The following is an 11,098-nucleotide window of genomic DNA, read 5'->3' on the forward strand; positions in this document are numbered from 1 at the left end:
AACTGAATCTGCATGGGATTCACATGATTTCAATACATGATATATCAACCCGAACAAATCGGATATAAATGCAAGTGTGCAAAATTTTTTTATTAAAACAAGTACAAATTTGCTTGGATAGAAATAAATAATACGTTTCACTACACAATTCGCCAAAAAGATTATTTTCCTTTGGAGGAAAGTTACTAACGAATTTCAAATTTGGTTATACATGCACATATTGGTTAACTGAATGCTATGGCATTAAAAATTTGGACTAATTGAATCGACATAACGCGACATAAAATAACAGGATATGATAATACATACAATAAATAAATAAAAGTGGATGGTGGAAGGCTGGACTAGCGCTGGTTCCTTTGGTCAACGAACTCCTCCTCGGGCATCGCAGGCAAACCATCCTTGTATGTGACATTGCTGCGGTTCAATGGATCACCATTACGGCAGCGAACGCAGGGCCCCAGGAATCGTAGCATCCGACTGCCCAGTGTCGTCCTTTTACTCCTAAAGTGGTCATGCGCCTCCAAATGCGACATCGACATCGAGTGGACCAGCAGACGCGTCTGACTATCGTTGATGCTCTGATTATGAATGGTGTCATGGCTCTGATTGCGCCCCTGACTGATATTGAAGCCCATCACCTCGATGACTCGGTTGTTGCGCTTGTCAAAGTAGTACATGCCCTCATGCTGGCCCCATTGCCTGGGCGAGATGAGCTCCCCCTGTTGTTCCCACTGCCGCCTGGAGCTGGGTCGCTCCTCCTCGTGCGCCTCCACCTCGATGGCCGAGTCGTTGCTGCTCGGCTGGCTGGTTTCCGAGTTGTTGGGCGCCGGGGTTCTTCTGACCAAGGCCCTGGATGAGGTTTCCACACGATGTTCGCCTTGAATAGAAACCAACAAAAATCCATGTTAGTCAATCTTATTCGAAATAATCTACAGATCTAATAAAATAGCATTGCGATTGCTTACCACTACCGCTGCCATCAGCTTCGGTGCTAACGCTGCTAAAGTCCAAAGATTGTGGATGAATCGCGCGTTGGACCTGGACGGGATTCTGGGCCACTCGGGCAGAAGGCGCCACACTGAGCAGTGCCAACTCGATGGATCCTTTGCTGCTGTTGTAGGTCAGGTCGCCCAGGGGATGGGGTGTGACCAGGACGTTTCCGGAGGCGGGTATGGTGTCCACCAGGAAATCCGTTTGAGTGGCCTTGGCACTGGTCGCCGATCGAATGTGGTACATGAAGTGGTGCTGTGAGTTGTCCTGCTGGCGCCTAAGCTTCTGCTGGCATTCGCTTAGCTCGGTGCGCAGGGTCTCGAAATTGCACTTCATCTTCACAAAATCATCTGTCTTTCTGTCCAGTCGTTCCTGGACATACTCGTTGAAGCCCTGCAGACGCTTCGCTTCTACTCTCAATGAGTTGATCTTTTGCTGCAGGCTCTCGTTCTCGGCCAGCAATCGATCAAAGCTGCTGCTAGAGTTGTTTGAATTGGAATTGTAATTCGAATCGGAGTTGGAGTGAGTCTGGCAGTTTTTGTCCACCTTGAAGTCACCATCATGGACATACACCTGCTGCAATGTGGGCGTTAGACTCTCCGGCATAGAGTTCACTCGCTGGAATCCGGCGAACTTCACATTGCGTCTCTTTTGGTCCTGCGCCTGGATCTCCGCTATGTACTGGCCCACCTTGCTGGTCACGTGCTGGAAGCGGCGCTTCGTGTAGGCCGAATGGATGTCCTGGTAAGAGACCGCCTTGCTGGAGCGCCCGCTGCCCAATGGAGCCTTCTCGCAACCCAGTTTATGATCATCGCCTGGTTGAATAAGAAAGGATACATGTTAGCACTAGCTAATTGACTGTGCCCATTGAATGAAGTACCCATTATACATCGAGACATGGAAGTACCAAAATTATACATATATGAGATATGTTTGATGGGAATATTTCTCCCATTGTAGTTAAGCAAGTGTAGAGAGAGAGCGAACACTTCTTACCATCGACATCCTCATCATAGTCGTCCTCATCCTCCTGATCACGACCCACGGGATCGCTTACGCATGTCTTGGCGCTCTTGTTGGCCACATCCCCATCCGCATCAAAGTCTGGATCCGCGTAGCAGATCTCCAAAAATGGCGCTGTATCCCGCTCGAAGACTGCGGGCTTATGGTGCTCCGCGAACCAGGTATTCCTGGCGCCACTGCTACTCAAATTGTTCAGCTGGTCAAACAGCTCGTCCGTCGGAAAACTCTCGTCCTGTAGACTCATCGCTTTTTATGCGGAAATCCGAAAAGCGGGGGAAATAATACAATTAACACGAGACACAAAATTACACGCGGATTCCAATTGGAGCGGGAAAGGCGCCGTTACATTCTGGCTAACTGGAAACTGGCTAGTGTGACCATTTCCAATCAGTGAAAATCATTGTCAGGGTAAATTCTATTTTTAAATTAGACAAAATTTAAATTAGACAATAAAAATAAAAATAAGCTAGGTGGTAGTAATTGAAAAAAATTAATTTCAATTAAATATGGCAGCGAATTGAAAAAATACCATATTAAGCTTTCGACTGGCATAAAAATATACTAGACATGGGAAGGCATAAAAATGCACTAACGCCGGATGTCAGCGAACAACATGAGTTGGTCACCTTAACGTTACATCATGTGCATTTAAAAAAAATTAATAATATTAACTAAATTTCGTGAAATTGCTTCTCTGCAACTGGATTCTAGTCGGCAATGTACGGTTATTGGAAGTTCGAACCACGCTTTCCACAATTTGCCATTTGAAAACGCATCAGCTGAGGGGCAGCAATTAAAAGAATCGAACAACCGGAGAGGAAAATAAATACAAATATAAAATAAAACAAATACAAATATGAGCGAGAGTGGCATTAATCAGGTTAGTTGATAGAGCGAGAGGGCAGATTAAACTTTATCAACTCGATTTACGCACACAGATGTAAATTGTCAGAAAAAAGAAAAACCAAAAACATTAGATTATTATACTTTTTTCGCCTATATTTGTTTGCAGCGCAATTGGACCACGTGTGTGTGTGTGCGTGCAATTTGCGTTGCGGTATTTTCCTTTTCGCCAAATACAGTGCACTCTCGACATAGCGAACAACAAATCAATAGTTTATGTTCTCTCTAAGATATACTTAGCAAACACATGCTTGATTTTGTAGCGCACATTTTGTTTAACACTTAAACCACTCAAGTTGAGCTTATCTGGTGCGCACTGTATTCAATCGTTTTGTTTTTTCTTTCGTGTCATAATTTTTCATTTAATTTCGTTTCAGTTTTATGACGTTGATTTTTGAGCAAATACCCCCAAAAGCAATATAACACACAATAAACAGAGATAGTTAAGTTTTGAGTTTCGGGTTGGCGGCGAAGTTGCAGAAGTTGGAAGTCTGAACAACCAAATCCCCTGGGCTGCATACCTTTTGTTTTGTATCGCAATTCTCTTCTTCTACCAAAAAACCATCTGCTAAACCGAATCAACCATAAACCGGATCCCGAAATGGCGGCCTACTTGAACCGCACCATCTCGATGGTGACCGGGCAAACGGGCCCCGCCGACGACGACCGTCACGCCTCCTCCACGGACACGGTGGACAAATCCGGACCCGGTTCCCCGCTATCCCGGTTCAACTCATCGCTGCAACAATCCGGCTCCACAATGGCCGCCAATCTGCTACCGGAATCGCGGCTCTATCAATCCAACGACAAATCACCGCTCCAGATCTTTGTGCGCGCCAAAAAGAAGATCAACGATATCTACGGCGAGATCGAGGAGTATGTCCATGAGACGACCACCTTTATCAACGGTGAGTTATGTATTATATTTTTAAAATACCCAACAGAAGCCAATCCTTGAACCTCTATGTTGCATGGTATTCGATAAGAACGATTATGATTCAGTTCATCGTTTTACAAGGGAAATGGTGAAATTTTGATTCTTATCTAACATCTATTGCCTTTGGCGAAATACCCAGTTAAACCAATGTTCGTTGCTCTTTCAGCCCTGCACGCGGAAGCGGAGATCGTGGACAAGGCGGAACGGGAGCTGTTCGAAAGCTATGTGTACAAGGTGGCGGCCATTCGCGAAGTACTGCAGCGGGATCACATGAAGGTGGCCTTCTTTGGACGCACCTCCAACGGCAAGAGCTCGGTGATTAATGCCATGTTGCGCGAGAAGATCCTGCCCAGCGGCATTGGGCACACCACGAATTGCTTCTGCCAAGTGGAGGGCAGCAATGGCGGCGAGGCGTATCTTATGACAGAGGGCTCCGAGGAGAAGCTAAATGTGGTGGTAAGTGGGCTACTCAGCTCTCCTCTGGGAAATGTGTTTCGCCTAATGACCTAGTGACCCTTGTTTGCAGAACATCAAACAACTGGCGAATGCCTTGTGCCAGGAGAAGCTCTGCGAGAGCAGTTTGGTGCGCATCTTTTGGCCGAGGGAACGCTGCAGCCTGCTGCGCGACGATGTCGTCTTTGTGGACTCACCTGGTGTGGATGTGTCGGCCAATTTGGACGACTGGATCGATAACCATTGCCTGAACGCCGATGTCTTTGTGCTGGTCCTGAATGCCGAGTCAACGATGACGCGTGCGGAGAAGCAGTTCTTTCACACCGTCTCGCAGAAGCTAAGCAAGCCGAACATCTTCATCCTGAACAATCGCTGGGATGCGTCGGCCAACGAGCCCGAGTGCCAGGAATCGGTATGATCTTCTAGGCGGCCCCTTTAGTTAGTCCACAATCTCTGTCAGACCCTGCATTACCATTACATGGCAGGCGAACCATATGCCACATATGTGTACATATGTTCGTTTGCCAGCAGTTTTGCACTGCCACATCTCATAAGTAATTTCTTGGACCTCTTCGTATGCCTGTTGTCTCTCTATGTTGATGTGTGTCTTTTGTTTTTGTTTATTACCCAACCAACCAATCAATCTATCAAACAACCAACCAACTATCCACTGTAATCAACGCCAGGAATTGGCTAAGGTAATGAATGAGCTAGACCCGCTTGCTTGGTCCCACAAAAACCCAATCCACTCTGCTTTGGTCTCTTTATCGAATTGAACCGATGAACACCTCCTTGTTGACTCTTCCCAAAGCAGCTTACTTAGTTGCCCTGATTGATTGATCTATGCACTTTCTAAGACGCTTATTTCATCAATTGATAGGTTAAGTCTCAGCACACGGAACGCTGCATCGACTTCCTCACCAAGGAGCTAAAGGTGAGCAACGAGAAGGAGGCGGCCGAAAGGGTATTCTTCGTTTCCGCCAGGGAAACGCTGCAGGCGCGCATCGAGGAGGCCAAGGGCAATCCGCCGCACATGGGTGCCATTGCCGAGGGCTTTCAGATACGCTACTTCGAGTTCCAGGACTTCGAGCGCAAGTTCGAGGAGTGCATCTCGCAGAGTGCTGTGAAAACAAAGTTCCAGCAGCACAGTTCGCGCGGCAAGAGTGTTTCGGGTGACATGAAATCAATGTTGGACAACATTTACGAGCGGATCACCATATTCCGCAATCTGAAGCAGGACCAGAAGAACCTGCTCACCGAACGCATCCAGGGCACAGAGACGCAGATGATGCAGGTTACGCGGGAAATGAAGATGAAGATCCACAACATGGTCGAGGAGGTGGAGGAGAAGGTGTCAAAGGCGCTGAACGAGGAGATCTGGCGCCTGGGCGTACTCATTGACGAGTTCAATATGCCCTTCCATCCGGAGCGTTTGGTGCTGAACATCTACAAAAAGGAATTGAATGCCCATGTGGAGAGCGGCCTGGGCAGCAATCTGCGCGCCCGCCTATCCATGGCCCTGGCCATGAACGTCGAGTCCGCCCAGACGGAGATGACCGATCGCATGCACGCCCTGGTGCCCAACGAGCAGCTCCTGGCCACCAGCACCAAGATGGTGGTGCGCACGCAGCCCTTCGAGATGCTCTACTCACTGAATTGCCAGAACCTCTGCGCCGACTTCCAGGAGGATCTGGAGTTTAAGTTCAGCTGGGGCATTGCGGCGATGATCCAGCGCTTCACCGGCAAGGTGCGCGAGCGCAGCAAGAAGGGCCAGCCGGCGCTGGTCAATCGACAGAGCAGTATTGGAGTGAGTTTCTACAGTATAGTTGTGTTGCACCACCTTTACTATATCTCTGCCATCGAATCTCGTTCACAGCACAGCGTATCGACGCCGACCACGACGCCCGTGGAAGCCACTCCTGTGTGCCTGCTGCCCGCTCCCGTTGTGGCTGGCATTACGCCCGAGCAGCTGTCGTTGATCTCACGCTTCGCGGTGTCCTCCATTGGATCGCAGGGCACCGTTGGTGGTCTCGTCGTAGCCGGTGTCGTAAGTGTTAACGGTTAAATTATCATAACACCTCTTGTCCTTACCAACGACCAAGCAGGTGATAGTGCATAGCTATGTGATGAAATCAAACCACTTGCAGATGCTGAAAACTATCGGCTGGCGTGTCCTGGTGGGCGTGGGTGCCCTCTACGGCTGCATCTACCTGTACGAGCGCCTCTCGTGGACAAATTCAGCCAAGGAGCGAACGTTCAAGTCGCAGTACGTGCGCCATGCCACCAAGAAGCTCAAGATGATTGTCGACCTCACCTCGGCCAACTGCAGCCACCAAGTGCAGCAGTGAGTATTGATCCCTTAGCGTCTGAATCGCTGATCACTTATCGAATATTCTCTGTCACATCTCAACAGGGAATTGTCGAGCACCTTTGCCCGTTTGTGCCGCACGGTTGATACCGCCACCACGGACATGAATGATGAGCTCAAGACGCTGGACTCGCAGCTGAACATCCTGGAGGCGAACCAGAAGCAATTGAAGCTGCTTCGCAACAAGGCCAACTACATACAGAACGAGCTGGACATCTTCGAGCACAACTATATATCGCCGCAGTAGTGGAACAGTAGTGGGTTGGCTGACCGTGGGGCAAAACACTAACCAGAATGTGGATGATCATAGAAATCAGGCGAAGACAAACACCCAAACGACTACAACAACATTAATGCACCACGTATTTGCTGCTCAACTCTCAGTTTTTCTCTCCTCTTTTATTTTATTTTTTTTGTAAGAAAATGCATGATATGAGCCAATCGATTGGAACCTCTTTATTCTCTATCGTTTAAACAAATCGTTGTTGTTGTTGAGAATTCTTTTAATTCCTAACATGCACTACTCTGCTAGTGTGATTATTTAGTTTTCTTTTTTTTGTAATTGTTGACCCGGAAACGCACGCGTATATATATATACAAATAGAGAAGTATCCAAAACACTGTGAGCATGGCCAGGTGCCATGGAAAAGCAAGTTGCGAGGAATTATGAATGCCACATGATGATGACCGACCCCAGAATGCGAAAGTCACTCACTTATTTACCTCTTTTTCGCCCCTAATAGAAAGTCTAGTACTTATACATATTTGTTTTTGAGTTGGGACGCTAGAATAAATGTTGGGGCAAAGCAAACCAATATATATGAAAACACAATTGTTGAGATGTTGCAAAGCATGAGAATGAGAATGATTCATGAACGAAAACGAAACGAAATAAATGATATTTATGTAAGAAACTCATAATCGAAATTATTTCAGTGGAACTTTGAATATCGGAGCCGTGTCGCGAAAACGACAGAGACGGATGATGGACATTTTGGGAGCGGAATAAGGGACACCTGGTTTTTCCCACTGATTACCGGACAACGCATTTCGAATTGTCTTTTTTGTTTTAATCATATCGTTTTGATCGGGATCACACAATTGGGTTATTCTTAGTTATTCTTATTTCCTTCAAAGCATTACTAATACAAAATGTACAAAGTATATGATTTTTGTGTTTGTTCACAGAAATAAATATGTAGGTTTGGAATACAAAATAACAAAGTGAATCTCTATATACTTCTTGCTTCCATTAGCATCCGTTATCAGTAAATACAATACTTGGATATACAACTTAAAGAAATCAATTCACGTGTTCCCCTCTCTTTGGACTTGCCGGAAACTAATAACAAAGTTTTTTTTTAACTGTGCTCTTAAGAATTAGATATGTGTTTTTGCCATACAAAAAAAGAGACGAAAATTACAAGTTACAGGTGTGTGTGTGGTGTGTGTGGCTTGTGTTTGCTGTTCTGAGTGTTTGCTATGCTTGGGGTGCTCGTTGCGCACGTTTTGAGTTTAAGGCGTTGAGTTCATGGGTGGTCAAATGAAACGGATCAGTCAGTCGAAGGCTGCACTCCGCTCTGCTCTCCACAAGCGTATATGATTATTAGCCACGATGCCGGAACAGTGGGCGGATCGTATTGGATCGGTATGTGGTATGGTATGTGGTATAGTATTGCGTTGCATCACTTCACATCGCATCACATCAGAACGTTTTACAGGAAGTAGGGCGTTGTGTTCTGCTTGGGTATCACACGCTCCGCATCCGGAACAGCCAGGAAGATCTTCGTCTGCCGCTTCTCCGCCGTTTCGAAGCTAAGAATGGCGGCAACGTTGCCGCAGCGATAGCAATAGTTTGGCGCCGACCACACGGTCACCAGTTTGCCATCAAACATATACTTGATGCCCTCGTTGACCAGCTGATGTGCTCGGCATATGAGGTTCAGATTATTGATCGCCATAAAGTCCTTGGTCACATTGTGGCCAAACAGCCAGCCAGCGCCGCGCGGACTCTGGCCCCAGTACTCCATGTCCTCGGGATCGGACCACACCAGATCGCAGAAGGCACCCTTGTACGGTATCTCGCCGTTGCGATCGATCGTCCTGATCTGGTCCAGTGTAATGATCTCGGGACTCAGGCCACCGTGCACGCACAACACCTCCTCGTCGATGATCTGTGTACATTAGGGGCAGTGGGGTAAACATATATGTAAATGATTAAAAGGGTGTTGTCCACATGAAGTATCCCATAGTTCAACTCACGGCAGCGATGGTAAGCAAATCGAAGACCTTGCAGCAGTATTTCCAGCCATTGGCATTGCCGTACTTGCTGAAGCACTCGTCAAAGAATCCGTACACCTTGGTGATCTGCCGCGTTTCGTGGTTGCCGCGCAGCAGGGTGATCCGGCTGGGATAGCGCGCCTTCAGCGTGAGCAGTCTGGTGAATGTCTCCAGCGAGTAGTAGCCCCTGTCCACGAAGTCGCCCATGAATATGTAGTTGGTATGCGGCACCTGGCCTCCAGTGCGGAACAGCTGCTCCAGGTCGTAGAACTGCAATTTGGGGGTGGAGTGCGATGGCATTGCGTTAGTGGACATTGCAATGACGTAGGAGACGAAGACGGAGGAGATGACCGCTTACCTGGCCATGGATGTCACCGCAAACGGTGACGGGCGTGCTCACGGGCAGGATGTTCGTCTCCTCCAGGAGGATATCGCAGACCATCTCGCATAGCTTCTTCAGCTCGTTCTCCGGCAGGTACTTGCATTTCTTCACGTCTTCTATCCACTTGTCCACGTCGCCCATGATGCCCGCTGCCTGTGAAATCCACGGTAAATCGCCTTAAAACAAGTTAATAAATAAGTATTGGTTGCACGTCCATCTGCGCACCTACGGTCACACTGGCTGGTGTTCAATGGTTATCGAGCAACGGTTATACTGCTGCCCACGGTTAGAGTACTAAAAAATTGATCTAAAGTTTCTTCTATTCTTTTTATTTTAAATACTATTGTTGAGTATTTTATTTGCTTTTGTTTTCCATCGATAAATGGTGCATCAATTTTTTGTTTAGCCGATGCAAGCACCAGTCGCATGGGACGTTCTTATTAGAACTGTATACTTGGTGTGTACACACTGCGTAGCGAGAATGTCACATGTTATCGATAGCTAACACATTTGAATTCAAATTCAAAATATTTAATTACTTTGGCGGTCGATTTTGTGTTTTTCTGTATTGTTTTCTTTGGTTTTGTGGAGGCAAGCGAAATTAGTTGCAATTAGCCTTTAGCCGCCACAAATCATAATTAGTCCGCAATGAAAGCTTTTTAAATCCGTTTATTTTTTAACCCAAACCCATTTACATATATATACATATATATTTTCTTTGGCTTGTTGAAAATAATCACGCTCTTAGATTTTATTGCCATCGCACGCCACGCTACTTGTTCGCTGTTTGTTTTGCAGCTCCGCTCATTTTTCCGGGCAGCAAGTGTTAAGGGTTATGAGAAGCGTGCTGGCATGCGTTTTTCGGCACGGGGTGGCACATGGGTTAATGGCCCTGCAGCTTGTTTAGAGTCTCATTAGCACGCTGCCATTTGATTGTGTTGGCTTCTTTCATTTACTTTTCGCATTCGCTGGATCTGAAGTTGGGAAAATAAACGTGCCATAAAGGTGACAATTCGCGAATCAAGGGAAATTGGTAAAAAAAAAAAAAAAAATGAACGTTTCACGGGTTTCGAAGCACAAAATATATGCAATTTATTCAAAGTTAGGATGCTAAGCATATATTCATAGAAAATAATTGAATTAATTGTTTGTATTCGCATTTAATTGTGGAATCGAATTAAATGCAATATCTTTTAGTTTTGCAAATCGAAACTGTTGTGCTCGCCACCCATCTCTTTCTGCCACCTACTCTCCGTTCCTCTCTATCACTCTCACTCTCTTACTCTCTCTTTCTCCCCCCGGCGAAGATGTCGTGCTCCATCATTAGTGGCGTTACTTTATGCCCTTCCGTTTTGGTATTCAACTTGGGCTTGTTCTCCCAGCTGCTTTTTGTGCTCTTTTGGCCATCTTGCCAGTGCTTTCCATTCAGCCATCCAGCCATCCTGCCCCCCCAATGCTGGCCCCAATCCGCTCGCATCCTTCCATTGTCCTTGCCGCTCTGTATGTCGCTGTTTGTGTCCGCCTGGCACAATGTTGACAATTAAGTTAAACTTGTTTTCTTACTTCGTTTCGTTACGTTTCGCCAATTCCGCTCGCCCTCTAAAAGTCAAAGTCCTGTCGTCTGCGGCTGATGTGGCTGATAATTATGTGCCCCCTGCACGGACGCAAAGGACACGGACGGCGGAACAAGGACAACGGACAGCGGACAGCCTCTTGGCTTTATCTTGCTGCAAACACGGTGCCAAAAATTCTAGAGTTT

General features: G+C 46.7%; 3 protein-coding genes and 1 long non-coding RNA gene across 9 annotated transcripts; 1 reads left to right on the forward strand and 3 right to left on the reverse strand.

The window, feature by feature from the left end:
- Positions 1 to 81: 81 nt before the first annotated feature.
- On the reverse strand, positions 82 to 2,372 carry swa (swallow). Its single transcript, NM_078505.4, has 3 exons — positions 1,990 to 2,372; positions 969 to 1,808; positions 82 to 880 (listed from the first exon to the last, which is right to left on the reverse strand). Exons 1-3 carry the CDS (start codon positions 2,258 to 2,260, stop codon positions 345 to 347), a joined length of 1,647 nt encoding a protein of 548 aa, NP_511060.2. The 5' UTR covers positions 2,261 to 2,372; the 3' UTR covers positions 82 to 344.
- A 240-nt stretch (positions 2,373 to 2,612) lies between these two features.
- On the forward strand, positions 2,613 to 7,588 carry Marf (Mitochondrial assembly regulatory factor). 3 transcript variants are annotated; one of them, NM_132092.3, is made up of 9 exons: positions 2,613 to 2,896; positions 3,297 to 3,827; positions 4,023 to 4,312; positions 4,383 to 4,721; positions 4,996 to 5,007; positions 5,190 to 6,116; positions 6,186 to 6,356; positions 6,457 to 6,653; positions 6,723 to 7,588. In NM_132092.3, exons 2-9 carry the CDS (start codon positions 3,521 to 3,523, stop codon positions 6,922 to 6,924), a joined length of 2,445 nt encoding a protein of 814 aa, NP_572320.2. In that variant the 5' UTR covers positions 2,613 to 2,896; positions 3,297 to 3,520; the 3' UTR covers positions 6,925 to 7,588. The 3 variants fall into 3 exon arrangements, with proteins under 3 accessions (NP_572320.2, NP_996357.1, NP_996358.2); NM_206634.2 differs by lacking the exon at positions 4,996 to 5,007; NM_206635.3 differs by lacking the exon at positions 4,996 to 5,007 and having other exon boundaries at positions 2,613 to 2,735.
- lncRNA:CR44816 (long non-coding RNA:CR44816) lies at positions 7,242 to 7,690 on the reverse strand. The gene has a single exon (NR_123812.1). It is a non-coding gene; the product is annotated as a long non-coding RNA:CR44816 (long non-coding RNA).
- Positions 7,691 to 7,728: 38 nt separating this feature from the next.
- Positions 7,729 to 9,579, reverse strand: PpV (Protein phosphatase V). 4 transcript variants are annotated; one of them, NM_001272344.1, is made up of 4 exons: positions 9,569 to 9,579; positions 9,316 to 9,492; positions 8,940 to 9,227; positions 7,729 to 8,851 (listed from the first exon to the last, which is right to left on the reverse strand). In NM_001272344.1, the coding sequence occupies exons 2-4, from the start codon at positions 9,478 to 9,480 to the stop codon at positions 8,393 to 8,395; spliced, it is 912 nt and encodes a 303-aa protein (NP_001259273.1). In that variant the 5' UTR covers positions 9,481 to 9,492; positions 9,569 to 9,579; the 3' UTR covers positions 7,729 to 8,392. The 4 variants fall into 4 exon arrangements, with proteins under 4 accessions (NP_001259273.1, NP_001259274.1, NP_001259272.1 ...); NM_001272345.1 differs by having other exon boundaries at positions 9,316 to 9,515; NM_001272343.1 differs by having other exon boundaries at positions 9,565 to 9,579.
- Positions 9,580 to 11,098: the final 1,519 nt, after the last annotated feature.

The sequence above is a fragment of the Drosophila melanogaster genome, chromosome X (assembly GCF_000001215.4).
Source record: "Drosophila melanogaster chromosome X".
NCBI classification, from domain to species: domain Eukaryota; kingdom Metazoa; phylum Arthropoda; class Insecta; order Diptera; family Drosophilidae; genus Drosophila; species Drosophila melanogaster.

What these genes read in the sequence shown, in the direction of transcription:
- swa (NM_078505.4), bottom strand. Translation starts at nt 2,260, where the DNA reads ATGAGTCTACAGGACGAGAGTTTTCCGACGGACGAGCTGTTTGACCAG. An exon ending in CTATGATGAGGATGTCGATG is followed by an intron (nt 1,809 to 1,989) that starts GTAAGAAGTGTT and finishes TTATTCAACCAG; the next exon opens with GCGATGATCATAAACTGGGT. An exon ending in AGCTGATGGCAGCGGTAGTG is followed by an intron (nt 881 to 968) that starts GTAAGCAATCGC and finishes TTTCTATTCAAG; the next exon opens with GCGAACATCGTGTGGAAACC.
- Marf (NM_132092.3), top strand. Translation starts at nt 3,521, where the DNA reads ATGGCGGCCTACTTGAACCGCACCATCTCGATGGTGACCGGGCAAACG. An exon ending in AGGAGAAGCTAAATGTGGTG is followed by an intron (nt 4,313 to 4,382) that starts GTAAGTGGGCTA and finishes CCTTGTTTGCAG; the next exon opens with AACATCAAACAACTGGCGAA. An exon ending in GTCTCGTCGTAGCCGGTGTC is followed by an intron (nt 6,357 to 6,456) that starts GTAAGTGTTAAC and finishes AACCACTTGCAG; the next exon opens with ATGCTGAAAACTATCGGCTG.
- PpV (NM_001272344.1), bottom strand. Translation starts at nt 9,480, where the DNA reads ATGGGCGACGTGGACAAGTGGATAGAAGACGTGAAGAAATGCAAGTAC. An exon ending in GCGGTGACATCCATGGCCAG is followed by an intron (nt 9,228 to 9,315) that starts GTAAGCGGTCAT and finishes CCCAAATTGCAG; the next exon opens with TTCTACGACCTGGAGCAGCT. An exon ending in ATTTGCTTACCATCGCTGCC is followed by an intron (nt 8,852 to 8,939) that starts GTGAGTTGAACT and finishes TAATGTACACAG; the next exon opens with ATCATCGACGAGGAGGTGTT.